Source organism: Schistocerca cancellata, chromosome 5 (assembly GCF_023864275.1).
Source record: "Schistocerca cancellata isolate TAMUIC-IGC-003103 chromosome 5, iqSchCanc2.1, whole genome shotgun sequence".
Taxonomy (NCBI): Eukaryota; Metazoa; Arthropoda; class Insecta; order Orthoptera; family Acrididae; genus Schistocerca; species Schistocerca cancellata.
Window position 1 is genome coordinate 493,545,454 of NC_064630.1, and position 20,671 is coordinate 493,566,124.

At 41.9% G+C, this 20,671-nt stretch overlaps 1 protein-coding gene across 1 annotated transcript in view; it reads left to right on the plus strand.

The window, feature by feature from the left end:
• Positions 1-20,671, plus strand: part of LOC126187478 (actin-related protein 6) — a 92,732-nt gene that overhangs the window by 63,253 nt on the left and 8,808 nt on the right. The window contains exon 5 of the mRNA XM_049928584.1: positions 71-281. Within this exon, the coding sequence (XP_049784541.1) occupies positions 71-281 (211 nt within the window). The remainder of the gene's footprint in view (positions 1-70; positions 282-20,671) is intronic.

Genomic DNA, 20,671 nt, shown 5'->3' on the forward strand with positions numbered 1-20,671 from the left:
TGTGGTTTTTATTTCCATGCAAGGCCTTATTTCTGACTTGTTATTATCCCTTTGCTTATTATTTCAACAGACAGCTTCATGTTATGGATGAGACTTATGTTGTGAATCAAGTTAAAGAGGATTCATGTTTTGTCTCACAAAATTTTTATAAAGATATGGAAATAGCAAGCAAAAGAGGTCCAGAAAACACAATAATTCGTGACTATGTGCTTCCTGATTACACAACATTACGAAGAGGTTACTTGAAGCCCCCAAGTGAAAATCTCGACGACGGAGAGCAGGTATGCAGAAACATTTTACTGGTGTTTGTTTTACAAGAGGGGAAGTTACTTAGAATTCTATTTCTAATTACATTTATGTTTGTATATAGGATGTTCATTTTAACTGAAGACATCGAAATATCTTGAAAACTAAACATTGGATCAAAAAAAGTTATAATTCCAATTTGTTTGTCTTGAAGGGTGGCCATCCAATGATACCACACTCGACCCCCACTCCAACCTGTGCATTTTTTATTGCACATTATGATTCTACGCAAAATGTGTGTATGTTTTGTTTGAAGCATTTTCTTCGTTTCACCATAGATGGCGCTGTTATCAAAGGAATAGAAATTGGTGCACAATCGTAATTTATGACATGCTTCTCAATGGCCTTTGAATATCCAAGGGCACATGGAAGCCACCTCCATGCTGTGAGGGTGGAACAGGTCAGTATTTCATAACTTGCAACTGGAAAACCCATTCACAACATTTTCCTCCAACATATTTAGCAGGAGATGACTCAACATGCTACTGTGGTTGTGGCTTGAGACAAACACTACTCTTCTTTTCCATTTAGAGTAAGTGCTCAAACGTAGTACCACCAACTTCAATACACTTAGTGTTCTCCCCTCCCCTCCCCTCCCATCCCTATCCTTGCTGCTCCTTCCCCACTGCCCCCTTCTACCTCTCTCTCGGTTTTCTTATATCGACTTGGTTATCCACCTGATTTCCTGTATTCTTTGCGGTTTTGCTTCCCTTGCCTTTTATCTTTCATCATTTTTGGTCCTCTTTGGGATTTGACATCTGCTTCTAAATATTCTGTCTGTAGTGTAAGCCATTTGGTAAAGAACACCCTCCCTGACATCTTCCGTGTGGATTCCTCTACTCCCTTCCTTCCCCACTTTCTTCCCTGCCATAGCCCTCTTCTGCCCCACTAGGTCACTAGCACATGCAGCCAGTTCGTGTTGTGGGGCTGTTATGTACCCATTTGGCTTACCCCCTGACAACACAAGGATCACACTTCTGATACCTGAATTGTTGTCTCCCCATGTATTCCTAGAAGTGGTTACTTGTCATTCTGGAGCATTGAACTCCCAGCAACGGATGCTGTGCCACATGGCTTTTGCTGTGGCTGGGTGGCACCCATGGAGTGAGCCCCTGTTTGGAGTGAGTGGTATCAGGGCGGATGCTTTGCACATGAAGCGTGTCAAGCTCAAAAAATCTGGCCATTCTCCTATAGCCACCTCTTCGGTTGGTAACAGATCATTGAACTCTGCTTCTTATGACCTACAGCCTTCCCTTCTTTGGCAACACCCTGGAAGGAGGTCCAGGCTCACCAGCTTGGAGTTAAGCACTTCCCTGCCACCTGGTCTGTACTAGGACAGATTGGGACACATTCACCTCCACGAAGTCCCTATTTTTTGTGGAAAATATGAAAGACAAGTTTGGTGGAGTGGAGTCACTCAGTAAGGTGCAGTCAGATTTCCTGCTGATCAAAGCTTCTTCTGCGGCCCAGTCTGCAGCTCTTTATGCTTATGATCATCTTGGTTATGCCCCAGTGTCTATTGCACCTCACCAATCTCTGAATCTGGTCCAGGGAGTCATTTTTTACTGGGACTTCATCCCTCAAACTGATGAGGAACTTCCCACTGGGTGTTCATTTTGTTCGATGTGTGCAGAAAAGTCGTAAGGAAAACCGTGCCAACACCAGTGCCTTTATTCTGGCTTTGAGGGAGATATCCTCCCAGAGAAGGTAAAGGTTATGTATTATTGATGTGGCATGAAGCCGTACATCCCACCATTCATGAGGTGCTTTCACTGCCAGCATTTTGGGCAAATATCTTCCTGATGTATGGCGGACGCTCCGTGTGGTGACTGTGGTCACCCATTGCATGATGGGAGCCCCTGTGTTCCACTACTAATGCGTGTAAATCGTCACAGCTGTCACACTTCACAATCACCAGATTACAAGAAAGAAAAGAAGATTCAAGAGTATAAGTCCTTGGATCACCTATTTTTCACTGAGGCTTATCAAAAATATGACAGACTCCACCCTGTGTCATGACTTGTACTTTTGACTCTGTTACATCCTTTCCCCTCCTCCCTCTTCCTTACCCCAGTTCTGTCCCTCTCCCCTACCTCCCTCTCCTGCGGTTTCCACAATCTCCCCTCCGATTGTCGATCTCCCTCTCTGCCTCTCTGGTTGAAGAAGTGCCCCCATTCTTCTGGACCTGGTGGTGATGGGGCTCCCTAACCCCCTCCCCCTCCCCTGCCCCAGTGTCTCTCAGACCAGAGGCCTGCTACCAGATCTCAGCCATGGGACACACAGTCTGTGCACCCCAAGGTTGCCCACTCTCTTTTGGTTCCAGATCTTGCAGAAGCTTGCTCTCCCTCTGTGCCCTGCCCTCCTCAACCTTTGAAAGAGAGAAAGCAGAAACAAAAGTGTGCAGAGGTGTGGGCAAGAAAGTGGACAACATTGAGTTTATGAAGACAGCCAAACTTCAGATGGCGGATAAGGGACAACCAAGTAAGTTTGTTGTCAAAAAGAAGACCCAAGAAACAGAACTGAGGGACCACAGTCAGGTGTTGAGCATCAAGGTAGAGCTCCACCATTGGGTGGGTCTACCAGTTGGGTTCCGTCTCGCTTCTCTCCACCGTGGCTTCCATCTCCGCTCCTTGTTCTCTTTCCCACATTCTCTCCTGACCATCCTGCTTTTGTTAGTTCCTTGACCATGGATTTGGATGGGTCTCTTCCGGGGACCATTGCTCCAATGGTGTTCTGTTGTTTGCTCCGAATGCTCCCACTGGAGTTCGAGGATGGCATTGTTTTTTACACTGATGGCTCTGAATCCACTGATCATGTGGGATATGCCTTCATGTCTTCTGTTGGCATGTAATACCACCTCTTGCCTACCAACTGTGTAGTGTTTACTGCAGGAATGATGGCCGTCTATTGGGCTCTCCATTTTATTAAATGGTTCTCCCTCACCTAAATTTTGTTATGTACAGACTCAATGAATGGCCTTCAGCCTATCGCTCGGAGGTTTTACCGCTACCCGTTGGTCTCTGCTATCCACAACCCTCTCACTGATCTTGGTGATGATGCTGTTTGGATGATTTCCTTTAGGTTCCTGGCCATGTATGTATTCCAGATAATGAACTTGCTGATCATTTGGTTGGGGTGGGCAACCACCTACCCCCGTCCTCCCAAGACCTTTTCGGGGAGCTTGACATCAAATCACTTTTTGCTCAATCATGGGCTGACTCATGGGAATCTACCCCATTCGACAAATTTTGCACAATGAAGGATACTACTACCACGATGTGTTGCTCTTCCCTTTGCCTCTCCCACTAGGAATGTACCATCATCTGGTGTCTTCGAATTTGCCATACTAGGTTGACTCATGGTTTTTAACTCTGCATCGTGGCCACCCCCACCTCCCCGCTCATGCTGATCCATATTTTTCTAGATGGCCCCCTCCTTTTGGCCCTACACACTAAATATGACCTCCCACATTTGTTGGCCTGGGTGCTGGAGGACGACCCTTGCTTGGTTACGTCTGTCCTCAGTTTCTTTCGTGAAAGTGGTTTGTACTTACAGGTATAAGTCCTTGAATTTTCCTCTGGCATTTAAGTCCCTCAGTTATTGTAGACATTGGTTATGCAGGCCTTGATCTTGCCTTCACACCTGCCAGGTTCTTCCCGCCTTTTCCCTCCGGCGAGAGGACCCTCCAATGTGTGGTGCTTGTGGTGTCCAGTCACTGTGCACCACGATTTATTGGATTGTGTTTTATTTTCTGACCAGTGGGCTGTGGGTCACTTGTCGGTGGATCTGCCATCACTTTTAGGAAAAACTCGAATGAATGTGGTTAAAGTTTTCAAGTTCTGTGACTTGTCAAATGTTTTTGCAAAGATTTTAGGGAGAGGGTCTTAATTTGCTCACTGGGTGAGACGCTCACCCAGCCAATGACAATTTCTTGTGGCATTTTTGATGCTCCGTTTTCGTTTTCCTTACGTTTTACTTTCTTCTACAGCATTTTCCTTCTTTTCCTGTTTTCTTTGCGTGTTTGCTTAGGTTTTGCTAAGTCTGTCCACATTTGTTTCTTTTGTGTGTGTCAGGGCGCTGATGACCTCGACTTTGAGCGCCCGTAAGCCCTAAAACACACACACACACACACACACACACACACACGCACACGCACACATGCCTTTTCCCTACATTTTGTCTGATCTGTTGTGCTGCTTTGCTTCCTCTTCTCTTGTGTCTTCTTCCACTGGTGTTGTCCCCTTTGTATTATGATAATGGTATTGTGTGGATGTCGGGACGGATCAGTGGTGGTGCTGGTACCCCACTGCATGCAGCGTTTCTGGACCACTTCTCCTCTCCCTGTTCCCATCCACCCCCTCTTGTTCTATTCTCTTCCTGCTGTCCTGACGTCCCTTTTTTCACCACTTTTTCCCCCTTGACTGGACTGTGCGGTTTGTGTTGTTCCTCCCTTGATTTCTGCCATCCTAGATCTTGGAACTGATACCTCGCTGTTCGGTCCCCTCTTCCAAATCAACCTGCCAGCCAGCCAGCCAGCCAACAAGCCAACTTAATGATTCAGTTTTTCAGTTGACCATACACAGGACAGAAGCATATCTATGGGAATGTCAGCACAGGCATTCCTGATAGGGTTGACTATGTCTTCACAGCCTATTTACACTTACTGGTACACCTTATCCTTTAAATATCCCCACAGGAAGAAATCTGGCATCATTAATAGCCAATTAATAGGGCCACCTCTGCTGATCCACAGACCAATGTAAACACGGTCTAATACCTCCCCTGCTTCAATTGCATAATATGTTGGACAGCCATCATGCCGAAACCACATACGTTGTCAAATGTCCAGGGCAATATCATGCAGTAGTACTGGTAGTTCCTGTTTCAAAAATATTTGATATTTGCATCCATTCAACATGCCATCGATAAAATATGGACCGTTGAGTTCGTTCCCCATGATGCCACACAAGGCGTTAACCAACCAAGGACGTTGATGGTCAGCTTGCCGTAACCAGTGGGGATTATCTACACTCCAGTAATGCGTGTTATGCCAGTTAATGCTACCAGTCTTTGTGAATATAGATGCATCAGAAAATAGTACCTCAGTGAAGAATGGGGAGTCATTTCCATTTGTTGATGCGCTCATTCACACAACACTACCGGATTATGGAGATCGGCACAACACAGTTCTTGATGCAGTGACACATGGTATGGATAATATTTATGATGATGCAGTATTGTGGCAATACTACCTATGAACATATCAGAATCACGGTGTACTTGCTGGGAGCTTATCTGCGGGTTGTGGTGCACTGTCACTAGTACAACTATTTCATTATCTTCTCCTGTAACACATTTGATTCGTTTCCTTCTGCTGGTCTGTATGCTGTCATCAGACATAAAGACGTTCACAACCTTGTAGAAGAATGAATGAGAGCGAGCTTTCTCAGGAAAATGCTTGACATACAAGGCAACAGCAGCCATAACATTTCTCCTACATTCTCCATAAATCAGGATCATTTCAATTTTTTCTTCTATGGTTGCAATATTCATTGTCCAATTGCAAGTCTGTTACCCAAATGATAGGTAGGTGTGCTGGTAATAAACATTGCACAAGTATTGTAATGTTTAGAGCCGCTATCTGTTCTATGTCTGCACAATACGTGAGTTCCAGTTGCAGTGTACTGCCTGCTATGACAAGTTGTAATTTGCTACGTGGCCATAGTGGCATGTCGAGTAGTCCCCTGTTTGATATGTTGGAGGAATACAACATTGCAAATGGGATTTCCAATTAGAAGTTGCGAAATACTTGCCTGTTGTAATCTCGCAACATGGAAGTGTGATACCACATGCATTTGGATATTCAAGGCCATTGAGCAGCATGTCATAAATTTCTATTCTTCTAATTACAGTTCAATCTGTGGCAAAACAAAGAAAATGCTTTAGAGAAAATGTGTGTAGATATTGGCATAGAATCATAATCTGCAATAAAAGATGAGAGTTCTCCTTCAAGATTTCAAAGTTTCCCACCCGCCACCCACGTGTGGGATGGGGTAATGGGTTGAGTGGGTATTATTGGATGTCCCCCTCCAATACAAACAGATTGCAATTCCAACTTTTTTGGTGTGATGGATAGTTTTTGAGCCATTTCAATGTCTTCAGTTAAAATGAATGCCCTGTATAAACAGATTAAAAAGTATTAATATTGTATTGAGGCTTCACTGACCTTCCTCCGTAGTCAGTTACAGTGACCAGATGATAGGTAATCTATATGAAATTCAGTGAACAGAAAATTAATTATGGAGGAGCCAGGTGGAAGACTTAAATTTATTGTAGGGATGTGGGGAAAGGAGACAGTATACACAGTTTTTGTGCCACTTAATGTAGAGCATGTTTACAGTAATGGTTATCCACATAAAGTTGGCCTGAATTGAGAGAAATTGAGAGACCAAAGATATTCATAGATGTCCTTGTGCTCTAATTAGATTATTTGGTCAAAAGCGCATATTGTGAAAAGGCATGGGAAATGAGGATTTTTAACTATATTAAAGGAAATAAATCTTTTTATGAAATCAATGATATGAATATAATAGAGGGAAACATTCCACGTGGAAAAAATATATCTAAAAAGAAAGATGATGATACTTACCAAACAAAAGTGCTGGCAGGTCGATAGACACACAAACAAACACACACATTCACACAAAATTCTAGCTTTCGCAACCAAGCGGACGAGGCAACCGTTGTTATGTTACTGAGTAATGGACTTCCAAAATTGAGAAAATGACACATTTTTGACTCGCGGAACAATGTTGTTTTCTTTATAACTCGCGTTCTAATTAAGCTAGAACAATAAAATTTACTTCATTGGAAAGCTCTTTTAAAAAACTTTTATATGATACCAAACATCAACAACATTACCAAACATCATTAGTTTAATATATAGATACATATTGTTTATAAAAACAACATTGTTGAATTTATCGAATTTTGAAAAACTGTATTTTTAAAATTCTCAGAAAAATATATGTGAAAGATACACTTTACATCTACATATTCTGAAAGTTTCAACTTGGGATGAGCATGGGATCACTATCAAAAGCATTTTATGTAATTTATTTTTTATTTTATTTTATTTTATTTTTTATTTTATGTAATTTATGTAATTTATGTAATGAAACATTATGTTTACCACAATGTTATCCCTGGCAAACATATAAAGTTGTTTTGGTGTCATTATTTGATCACTGTATGGCCTTTGCAGACTTCCTCGAGCTGCAAGTCGTTTAACTGTTCCACTAACACCATCACTAGCTCCCTTCCCATGCCTTCTTTAAGCTTTTCCTTTTTTTTTTATAACAGATTGGGGTGACAAAGTTCAAAGTTTTTTCAAAAGCTGGTAAACACAAAGACAGAAGTTAAAAAGTTTTGTTAATATACACATTCAGAGTGATTTTTTTCTGTTTCTTTTTTATCTTTACATTAGTTACAAAGAAGGCTACTTTATTCTTCATTTAGGGGAGAAGTGCAGATGTACTACAATATAACACTTTAGTATCATAATTTTTCTATAAATGTTTGATAAGCAAAAGTGCAAAATAACAATAAACATTACTGAAATACAACACAAAATAATGGCTACACCAATACTAAACAGTAGATCTATGCATCACATTGAATAATGTCTTTCTGAAACTCTTCTGCTCCTTCTGGCATCTCTATTAAAATGCCTTGTGTGTTTTGAATCATTGTTTTTCTTCTCCTTGCTTCTTTCCTCGGGTGGCTGCTTTCCTCATGTCCAGATTCATGTTCTTGATTTCTGTACTTCAACCTCTACAGGACTTCCATTATAAGTTTCTTAAACTGATGACAATACATTTTTCTCTGACTTTTCATAAGCAATCATTTGTTGAACAGTTACTTTGAAAGGCATCTTAGATCTTAGAACTTTTAGTGCATTCAACGGGTGATTCTTTACTTCCCAATCTTTATTTAGTATCTTGGTAATGTCATAGTATTCAGTGGGTGAAAGAATGTCTTCTTTTTTTGGCACCATTTTTCCAGTTTGATTGTGATCTGCTTGAGTGATAAATATCCTCTTTTGGACTTTATCCTTGAATTGTGGCACTCTTTACATCTGCATGTTTTTATATCCTTCTTCATAGCTTTTGTAACTTCCTTATCTTCAGTAGTTGTGAAGTCTCCCCTTCAATTTTCAGCTGATAACTTTCCTGTTACATGAAATTTATGGGCCAAATTTGAGGGCCTGTCTTTGAATATCCCAGACTTTGTTTGAAATATTGAGACATATGCTGTATTTAAGTGAAATTGTATTCTTACTTTTTACTTTTTTCTTGATGTTCCTGTGTTTTGATGATGGGATTATCATGTATATTTAGTAATAATTTGTCATGATCATTTTTGTTTAAACTATTTACTGACAATGAAAAGTTGTGATATCATCATAAGTGAAATTAGCTGCTCTGCATTCCTTTCTTCCTAAAGCTTTTGGGTTTGCTGGTATGTCTGGTTGGCCCACATGAACAGGAAGTAGCTGGCGTTTCGAGCACTCCTTACATGTATACCATTTTTGGAATCATTTGTATTACCTTTCATTTTATAGTTTAACAACCATGTCTTTTACTGCAAACTTCTCCCTGACAAAACTGACTTGAACTAAGCAATAATCAGGAGTTAATGTTGTTATGTGAACCACTAATTTCTGTTGTTGGTTCTGGTGGCAACTGCTTGCCTTCAGCATTTTTTTCCAGAAAATCTCTCACATTAACGTTGCCAGTGACGTTGTACATTGTTATTCTCCCATCAGGTCTCTCAGAAGCAAAGCACAGTTTGTGTTTATTGAGTTTTCCATTAACTGGCTGACAGAATGTATCAAGTTTTGCAAAAACTCAGTTTTCAGTTACCTATAACCACAGCAAATATCAAAGTTTTTGACAAAACTGTTTCAACAGGTCATGCATGACAACAAGCTTGATTTTAAAAAAAGCATTCCTCTAATGTTAATTTCCAGTTCTACACATATGAGCAGTTAGTGATTTGGTTTGTGGATCACTACCATAGGATTCACCAACTGGCTACTGTAAACAGACTTAAGAATGTTCTGCTCTTCGCGTCTTTTGGGTTGGAAAGTAAAGCACTTTGAATATTTCTCTGAGGATCAAGTCTCCACTTCCATGCACCAAAATGGATGTAACTGCTGTATTAGGTAAAGGTACTATCACATAATCAGGTCTCATTGGTGTCTTTGTGTGTAGAATATTCTTAAACATAATTGTATGCTTGTAAATGAGGAAGAACTTAACAGCTGCTGATTTATCAAAATCTCCGCATTTAATGTGGCATTGGTGTTACATACAACATCCTGACAATGTATGTATGGTCTATCCAATACGATAGATGTCACACTAATGAGGAATGATTTAAATTCCAGGAGTTGTAAGACAGAGGCTATATTTCTTCAGGTGTAGCATATTCTTTACCTTCTTTCACTGGTTCCTGTTAGTCAAATATGGAGACCTACAGTTCAAATTGAGGTCTGATAAAATTCCACTAATGTTATCTGTGTGTTTTCCACTATGCCCTGCTGCTGTTAATGGTTCATATGATGAAAAATAAGGATTGAACACGATGAATCAAAAGGGGGAATGGAGATAAGGCGGATGTGGGTAGCCAGTCACATTGCTCATTCATAAATCAAAGTAGTTGGTATTTAATTTCATTCGCAGCCAATCTGAACTATAGGTCTACCCCATAACTACCAACTAAGAAATTGTGATGTTTCCGAAAAAAACAAAAAAAAAAAAACAAAAAAAAAACAGACAGATATTTGTAACAACTGAGATTACACTCTCTCCCTCCCTCCCTCCCTCCCTCCCTCCCTCCCTCCCTCCCTCCCTCCCTCCCCCCCCCCCCCCCCTTCGGAACTCAAAGACTTCGAATGTGGTCAGGTGATTGGGTGTCACTTGTGTCACACGTCTGTATGTGTGATTTCCAAACACCTAAACATCCCTAGGTCCACTGATAGTGAAGTGGAAACGTGAAGGGACACATGCAGCACAAAAGCGTACAGACCGACCTCGTCTGTTGATTGACAGAGACCGCCGACAGTTGAAGAGGGTCCTAATGTGTAATAGGCAGACATCTATCTAGACCATCACACAGGAATTCCAGATTGCATCAGGATACACTGCAAGTACTATGACAATTAGTTGGGAGGTGAGAAAACTTGGATTTCATGGTCAAGCAGCTGCTCATAAGCCAGACATCACACCAGTAAATGCCGATGGACGCCTCGCTTGGTGTAAAGAGTGTAAACATTGGATGATTGAACAGTGGAAAAACATTATGTGGTGTGACAAATGACGGTACACAATGTGGCGAACTGATGGCAGGGTGTGGGTATGGCGAATGCCCGGTAAATGTCAGCTGCCAGCATGTGTAGTGGTGTGTAGTGCCAACAGTAAAATTCGGTGGTGGTGGTGTTATGATGTGGTTGTGTTTTTCATGGAGGGGGCTTGCACTCCTTGTTGTTTTGCATGGCACTATCACAGCACAGGTCTACATTGATGTTTTAAACACGTTCTTGCTTCCCACTGTTGGAGAGCAATTCAGGGATGGTGACTGCATCTTTCAACACGATCAAGTGCCTGTACATAATGCACGGCCTGTGACAGAGTGGCTACATGATAATAACATCCCTGTAATGGACTGGCCTGCACAGAGTCCTGACCTGAATCCTATAGAACACCCTTGGGATGTTTTGGAATGCTGACTTTGTGCCAGGCCTCACTGACCGACATTGATACCTCTCCTCAGTGCAGCACTCCATGAAGAATGGGCTGCTATTTCCCAAGAAACCTTCCAGCACCTGATTGAATGTATGCCTGTGAGAGCAGGAGCTGTCATCAAGACTAAGGGTGGGCCAACACCATATTGAATTCCAGCATTATCGATGGAGGGCGCCACGAACTTGTAAGTCATTTTCAGCCAGGTGTCTGGATACTTTTGATTGCATACTGTATCAAGATAAGAGCTTCATGTAACAGTGTTCTCAGCAAAGAGAAATGGACCATACACCTTTTCTTGTGAAACTGCTCAAAACACACTAAATTTTGGAGTGTCCCTCTCATGTTGTACAACTTCATGTAGTTGTTCCGTAATCCATATTCTCTATTGTGATGGTTCGCCTTCCCATTTAAATGGCATGTTGCCTTGTCACTAAACACTAAACATGGAAGAAAACTGTCATCCTCCATCTTGCCAAGAAGAAAATTATAGAGCTCTACACATTGTTGTTGGTCGCCTTCACGAAGAGCTTGCAGTAGCTGAATTTTGTATGGTTTTCTTTGTAAATGTTGATGCAACACACGCCAGATGAACACTGGGGGAATATTGAGCTGTCGAGCTGCAGGGCGAATGGATCTGTGCAGACTCCTTGTGAAACTATGCCAGATGGATTCGACATCTGTATCACACAGTCAGGATGGCCCAGCGATTTGCCTTTACGCAAACAATCTGTTTCTCAGAATTGTTCATGCCATTGTCTAATGCTCTGTGCTGTAGGAGGATCTACACCATACCTAGTAAGAAAGTCATGCTGAACAGTTTATGCTGACCTGCACTGCACAAAACGTAAAACACAAAATGCTCTGTGTTGTCCTGATATCATTTTTATTAGAATTGAAGTGGGCACACACTGCTGCTACATAGCAGGAACCATATAAAACTCGAGAGTTTGCTCTTTCCAACAGAATGTTGTTTATGTTGTTGTTGTTGTGGTCTTCAGTCCTGAGACTGGTTTGATGCAGCTCTCCATGCTACTCTATCCTGTGCAAGCTTCTTCATCTCCCAGTACCTACTGCAACCTACATCCTTCTGAATCTGCTTAGTGTATTGATCTCTTGGTCTCCCTCTACGGTTTTTACCCTCCACGCTGCCCTCCAATGCTAAAATTGTGATCCCTCGATGCCTCAGAACATGTCCTACCAACCGATCCCTTCTTCTAGTCAAGTTGTGCCACAAACTTCTCTTCTCCCCGATCATATTCAATACCTCCTCATTAGTTACGTGATCTACCCACCTTATCTTCAGCATTCTTCTGTAGCACCACATTTCGAAAGCTTCTATTCTCTTCTTGTCCAAACTAGTTATCGTCCATGTCTCACTTCCATACATGGCTACACTCCATACAAATACTTTCAGAAACGACTTCCTGACACCTAAATCTATATTCGATGTTAACAAATTTCTCTTCTTGAGAAACGCTTTCCTTGCCATTGCCAGTCTACATTTTATATCCTCTCTACTTCGACCATCATCGGTTATTTTACTCCCTAAATAGCAAAACTCCTTTACTACTTTAAGTGTCTCATTTCCTAATCTAATTCCTTCAGCATCACCCGACTTAATTCGACTACATTCCATTATCCTCGTTTTGCTTTTGTTGATGTTCATCTTATATCCTCCTTTCAAGACACTGTCCATTCCGTTCAACTGCTCTTCCAAATCCCTTGCTGTCTCTGACAGAATTACAATGTCATCGGCGAACCTCAAAGTTTTTATTTCTTCTCCATGAATTTTAATACCTACTCCGAATTTTTCTTTTGTTTCCTTTACTGCTTGCTCAATATACAGATTGAATAACATCGGGGAGAGGCTACAACCCTGTCTCACTCCCTTCCCAACCACTGCTTCCCTTTCATGCCCCTCGACTCTTATAACCATCTGGTTTCTGTACAAATTGTAAATAGCCTTTCGCTCCCTGTATTTTACCCCTGCCACCTTCAGAATTTGAAAGAGAGTATTCCAGTCAACATTGTCAAAAGCTTTCTCTAAGTCTACAAATGCTAGAAATGTAGGTTTGCCTTTTCTTAATCTTTCTTCCAAGATAAGTCGTAAGGTCAGTATTGCCTCACGTGTTCCAACATTTCTACGGAATCCAAACTGATCTTCCCCGAGGTCGGCTTCTACCAGTTTTTCCATTCGTCTGTAAAGAATTCGCGTTAGTATTTTGCAGCTGTGACTTATTAAACTGATAGTTCGGTAACTTTCACATCTGTCAACACCTGCTTTCTTTGGGATTGGAATTATTATATTCTTCCTAAAGTCTGAGGGTATTTCGCCTGTCTCATACATCGTGCTCACCAGATGGTAGAGTTTTGTCATGACTGGCTCTCCTGAGGCCATCAGTAGTTCTAATGGAATGTTGTCTACTCCCGGGGCCTTGTTTTGACTCAGGTCTTTCAGTGCTCTGTCAAACTCTTCACGCAGTATCTTATCTCCCATTTCATCTTCATTTACATCCTCTTCCATTTCCATAATATTGTCCTCAAGTACATCGCCCTTGTATAAACCCTCTATATACTCCTTCCACCTTTCTGCTTTCCCTTCTTTGCTTAGAACTGGGTTGCCATCTGAACTCTTGATGTTCATACAAGTGGTTCTCTTCTCTCCAAAGGTCTCTTTAATTTTCCTGTAGGCAATATCTATCTTACCCCTAGTGAGACAAGCCTCTACATCCTTACATTTGTCCTCTAGCCATCCCTGCTTAGCCATTTTGCACTTCCTGTCGATTTCATTTTTGAGACGTTTGTATTGATTTTTGCCTGCTTCATTTACTGCATTTTTATATTTTCTCCTTTCATCAATTAAATTCAATATTTCTTCTGTTACCCAAGGATTTTTATTAGCCCGCGTCTTTTTACCTACTTGATCGTCTGCTGCCTTCACCACTTTATCCCTCAGAGCTACCCATTCTTCTTCTACTGTATTTCTTTCCCCCATTCCTGTCAATTGTTCCCTAATGCTCTCCCTGAAACTCTCTACAACCTCTGGTTCTTTCAGTTTATCCAGGTCCCATCTCCTTAAATTCCCACCTTTTTGCAGTTTCTTCAGTTTCAATCTGCAGTTCATAACCAATAGATTGTGGTCAGAATCTACATCTGCCCCAGGAAATGTCTTACAATTTAATACCTGGTTCCTAAATCTCTGTCTTACCATTATATAATCTATCTGAAACCTGTCAGTATCTCCAGGCTTCTTCCATGTATACAGCCTCCTTTCATGATTCTTGAACCAAGTGTTAGCTATGATTAAGTTATGCTCTGTGCAAAATTCTACAAGGCGGCTTCCTCTTTCATTCCTTCCCCCCAATCCATATTCACCTACTATGTTTCCTTCTCTCCCTTTTCCTACTGACGAATTCCAGTCACCCATCACTATTAAATTTTCGTCTCCCTTCACTACCTGAATAATTTCTTTTATCTCGTCATACATTTCATCTATTTCTTCATCATCTGCAGAGCTAGTTGGCATATAAACTTGTACTACTGTAGTAGGCATAGGCTTTGTGTCTATCTTGGCCACAATAATGCGTTCACTATGCTGTTTGTAGTAGCTAACCCGCACTCCTATTTTTTTATTCATTATTAAACCTACTCCTGCATTACCCCTATTTGATTTTGTATTTATAACCCTGTAATCACCTGACCAAAAGTCTTGTTCCTCCTGCCACCGAACTTCACTAATTCCCACTATATCTAACTTTAATCTATCCATCTCCCTTTTTAAATTTTCTAACCTACCTGCCCGATTAAGTGATCTGACATTCCACGCTCCGATCCGTAGAACGCCAGTTTTCTTTCTCCTGACAACGACGTCCTCTTGAGTAGTCCCCGCCCGGAGATCCGAATGGGGGACTATTTTACCTCCGGAATATTTTACCCAAGAGGACGTCATCATCATTTAATCATACAGTAGAGCTGCATGTCCTCGGGAAAAATTACGGCTGTAGTTTCCCCTTGCTTTCAGCCGTTCGCAGTACCAGCACAGCAAGGCCGTTTTGGTTAATGTTACAAGGCCAGATCAGTCAATCATCCAGACTGTTGCCCCTGCAACTACTGAAAAGGCTGCTGCCCCTCTTCAGGAACCACATGTTTGTCTGGCCTCTCAACAGATACCCCTCCGTTGTGGTTGCACCTACGGTACGGCCATCTGTATCGCTGAGGCACGCAAGCCTCCCCACCAACGGCAAGGTCCATGGTTCATGGGGGGGTTCATGTACCCTATCTGAAATAACATAATAGTTATGATTTTTTTAAATTGGATAATTCTTTTTGATACACCCTGTAGTACAAAGGCCTGCTTGTAGAGGCCACCTGGGTCGGCCCCTTGGCATGCTCTGGTGAGCTGCCACAGAAACAGTATTATTAAAGTGATTGCAAACGAGCACCTAACCTATTCTGTAACCTGTGTTCTTGTTGTCCAGTCAATGCATTCAGTGTGTGTTCAGTGCTACACATAACCTGTAGTTCATTGTATCTTACATGTTTCTATGTTCCATGACTCACATTTTTTCTTGCTATAGTAAGCCTGTCGATGAATGGGAGCTGTTTTTTCTCCATGTGTTTGTCAGTGCTAAGTCACCCTATGAACATTTAGATGGAAGAAATACTCCAACGTATCATTACCCAACAGCAAGGTTTTGCGAAACAACAGCAGGCTCTCACCACCGCTCTAAATCAAGTAACATCTGTGTGTTCTATCAGGGCAACTGTGCCCTTTCCAGCATATGATGAATCAGCTGTAGATTGGGACTCCTATGAGACACGGTTACATCAAAATTTCCAGGTTTTTCACATGGACAATGCAAATCTGTGCTGGGCTTTCTTTCTTTCCTGGCCTTCATCATGCATTTTTCAGTTATTGTGCCAACTTGCACCTTTGCAAGAACCAGCCAGCTTATCATTTGATGAAATGTGCAAGCTGCTCTCAATGTATTACTGTGCCACAACACATGTCGTTGCAACATGTGCTACCATTGTCAGAAATGCCCCAAAAAATCTTACAAAGCTCAGGCTACAGAATTACATGGGTTGACATGTTGTCATAAATTTGTCACAAGTTCCCATCACGTGTCGTACGCTGATGACATGGTGCGTGATATTGTTATTCGTGTGGCCCCAGATAGGGAAGTCAGTGAAAAAGCACTCAATGTGAGAATCTAATGCCTACAGATGTGCTCAATATAGCACAGTCCTTTGAAGTGTTGTGGGACTCAGGTGATCAGATTGCTGTGTGAGGGGAGGTATTAAAAGTTGCTCAGTCAGTCCCTGTTAGGCACGTGGCATGTGTTCAGGATGACATGGAAGTTGGAGCAGTACAACTTTAGACTCAGTGTCACATGGGGCCCTGTCGATTATTATGGCCACAGCAGTAACAGGATGCATCACAGCAGTGGCAGCATGCCCCTCTTTCATCTTGCCCTTACTGATTTGTCCAACACGAGCCTGCTGTGTGCCCTAAGCAATGGGCAGTTTCCAACAGGTGTCAAAAGAAAGGCCACATTGCATTGGTGTGTAACTCCTCGTCAAATGTGGCTCACACAGTAGTACTGTTGGACATAAACAGTATCTCTGCAATGACTGTTTCCCAAAACAAATTGTTTATTGACTGGCGTGTGTTCAATAAACTGCTAAAAATGCAAGTGGATACTGGAGCTGCCGTGACTTAAGTAAACGCACAAATATACATGCACTTGATCTCCAGTCCCTTCACACAGTTTTCATGGAAGTTGGTTAGCTACAATAAGCTGCAGATTTCGATCCTAGGTTGGTTCTCCACTCCTGTCTCCTAAAATATGTTGTTCACCCTCTCACCTTCGGTCCACAGCTCGTGGTCGTGCGGTAGCGTTCTCGCTTCCCGCGCCCGGGTTCCTGGGTTCGATTCCTGGCGGGGTCAGGGATTTTCTCTGCCTCGTGATGACTGGGTGTTGTGTGATGTACTTAGGTTAGTTAGGTTTAAGTAGTTCTAAGTTCTAGGGGACTGATGACCGTAGTTGTTAAGTCCCATAGTGCTCAGAGCCATTTGAACCATTTGAGCCTCTCACCTTCCTTGCTGTGTGTCATTACCATACTGCAGACCTATTTGGGTTAGATGTGTTTAAAGCTTCCGGTTTCTCCATTGCCAATGAGGTAAATTTTGTATCAGATGAAGTTCCATATCAGCAACTGGAATCCCTCTGCTCTGAGTTTTCATCTTTGTTTTCCCCTAGCTTTGGTTGTGCTATTAAGTTTCAGGCTGACCTTACCGTGAGAGTCCACCTGCCCTCGTCGTTTTGTGGCATGACAAGGTCAAATTGGACTGTTTGCCATCTCTTGAAGTCATTCGACCTGTTTCTTCCGGTGACTGGGCTGCACCCCTGGTCGTCGTTGCGAAGCCAGTGGTTAAGCTTCACATCTGCGGCGACTTCAGTTTCACGATTAATGCACAGTCTGTGATGCATACATACCCACCTGATAAGTTGCTCACGAAATTGACAGGCAGCCACTACTTTTCCAAGGTTGATTTGATGGAAGCATACCTCCAGCTCCCCTTGGATGAGGCCACTAGGCACCTAATGTTTGTCAATACACCTTTCGGCATTTTCCAGTATCAGTGCTTGCCTTTGGGTCTTGCTAGTGCGCCGACAATTTTTCAGTGTTTTTTAGGACAGCTGACAGCCTCTGTACCCAGCTGCGTCAATTACCTTGATGATACTGTTGTTTTGAGTTTTTCCACGAAAGACCAGCTTAGCAATCTCCGATGGTTATTTTTTATTTTGCAGTCTGTGGGTCTCAAGTACTATCTTGCCAAGTCTCCACTTTTTCAGCTGTCAACTTGGTTTCTAGGTTTTGAGGTTTCTCACACAGGGATCAAGCCATTGCGTCACCATGTTGACGCAAGTGAAACTTTGCTGCAGCTGAGCTCCGTTAAGGATCTGTAGGCATTTCTAGATAAAGTTGTGTACTACCACAAGTTTTTACTGGATGCATCCGTTGTTGCTCTGCCCCTGCATGTGCTTTTGTGTAAAAATGTGCCTTTTGTTTGGTCCCCAGCTTATGACCGAGCATTCACTTTGCCTCAATCTGCCCTGTGCCTGGCCACTTTTCAGCTAGGTCAGCATCTCATGTTGGCTACAGAGCCGTCTTAGCTTGATCTTGGTATGGCGTTGAGGCGCAAATACGTGGACATCTCTGAACAACCCATTGCTTACACTCCTAAGACTTAACTCCTGCTCAGCAGTAGTATTGTCAGATTGAGAAGGAGGCTTAGTGGCTGTGTTCGCCCTCAAGAAATTTCATGTCTTCTCATATGGTTCTAAGACCCATTCAGTCACGGATCACCAGCTGGTGTTTGCTCTTTTTAGCCCTTCAACGTCTGTGCTGGACAAGGCAGCACATCGTTTGCAGCGGTGGGCTCTCTTCCTCTCTCATTATCATTATCAAACCCATTACCAGTTGATGGCACAAGATACCAATGTCGATGCCTTATCTCATCTTCCGAGCGGGCCGAACCAGGCATTCAATCAGGATAAGTTGCTTTGTATTGAGAACCATAATGCAGTCAGTGGTTTTCCCACCACTAGTGCCACGATAGCATTGACTGTCACTGCAGATCGTGTACTTAGTTGGATTTTCTCTTTTGTTAAGCACAGTTGACTGGAAAAACCCTGGGGCCATGCCTCAGAACACTTTTTTTCCCCCTCCAGAGTACCCACGCAATTTCAGAGATTGTGCATCTGCATAGTTCATAGCTCCACTTATGCTGTGGTCACACTGGCTCTGATATCGGTGGATTCCACCAATGACCGAAATTGGCCATAGACGACTGATGTTTTCAAATCAATGTGACACTATGTGTGCAGTCACACTATGGCTGATTTTATCTCCTGAACTTACACACTATGGACAACAATCTGTGAAATTCAAATCAGTTTGTTTTCTTTGGTCAAATTGACCCATTTTCTCACACACAAAATATGGAACATAAGAAACTGATAAGTTTAGTCTATGAAAGAGTGATTTTGTGGCATCCTGAGAATGAAAATATCATAATCGGGATATAGTTAGGAATCTGTGAACTCAAATCACAGGTTTATTTGAAACCTCAAATAGGCAAAATCTTTATTGGAAATTTTAGGCATAGATTATAACCTCAAAAATTAATTTGTTCAAGTGAAAAGGGTGGTGTATCTTATATGCTTATAGCTACTGCAATGGATCTTTTTTGTGGTAGTTTATCATTAGTTGTCTAAAAATTATTATTACTGCTTACTGGCATTTTATGTCAGTAGGGTAGTGATTCTGTTAATATGAAGTGGTTTGCTGATGAAACTTCCTGGCAGATTAAAACTGTGTGCCCGACCGAGACTCGAACTCAGCAAAGGTCCCGAGTTCGAGTCTCGGTCAGGCACACAGTTTTAATCCGCCAGGAAGTTTCATATCAGCAAACACTCCGCTGCAGAGTGAAAATCTCATTCTGGTTTGCAGATGTTGTGTGTGGTATGTATTTCCACTTTAAGTGCTTTAGGTTTTCAGGCTATCTTATGCCACATTATATGCTTGTTTATCACTCGTGTACTAAATGATAATCATTGAAGGTTAGTTCATATACGTCTGCACATCTTTGAATAAATACAGCGAAATGGAAGAGTGTATAACCTCCTTTTTGAGGTCACCACAAATTATCTTGAGTATTTCTCCTGTCATCTTATATATTCATAAAACTTGCTGGTTATTATGATAACTGATGACAGACTGTATAGTACGTGCCATGTTCTTTACAAGACAGAAAAGCTAATTCAAATGAATTCAGTTTCTCTTTAATAGGAGAAGCCACTATGCAGCACTCACATCCAAGCACAGAGGCAGTGTGAAATCCCCCCCGAGAGATTAAAATAAAATCTAACCTACTTCATACATAGAATATATTGTAACCTAACCTAACCTCATTCATCCTGTCAAAAACTGCCAAAGGAGAAATGACGCACTATGATCATGCTGTTGGCCGATCTTATTGGTAAACCTCTGGCGACGGAGTGCGAGACTGCTGTTGGTGCCACAGTGAACACAGCCTTATTGAGACCACAAAGGTCAGCCCCCTGGTCTCCTCTTGTGAGCTGCCAAAGAAAAAGTATTATTTAAGTGAATGAACACAAACGAGTGTTCGGCCAATTCTGTAACCTGTATCACTGTAGTCCAGTCAGTGTGATCAGTGTATGGTCAGTGCTACGCACAACCTGTACTTCATTGTGTCTTACATGTTTCTCTGTAAACTACTTCATTCCATAAGTCACATTTTTTCCTTGCTATAGTAAACTTGGTGATGAGTGAGGGTGAGGTTTTCTCCACGTGTTAGTCCAATTAACGTGTTCATTGCTGTGCATAAATGTAGAGAGGATTCTTTAAAAAATAAAATAAATAAATAAAGAGCACACTTTTCTATATGTAGCTGCAGAGCTGCAGTTAGTTAATTCATCTTAATGTTGCTACGTTAGAACTCATGGTTAAGTGGTACGTGTACATTA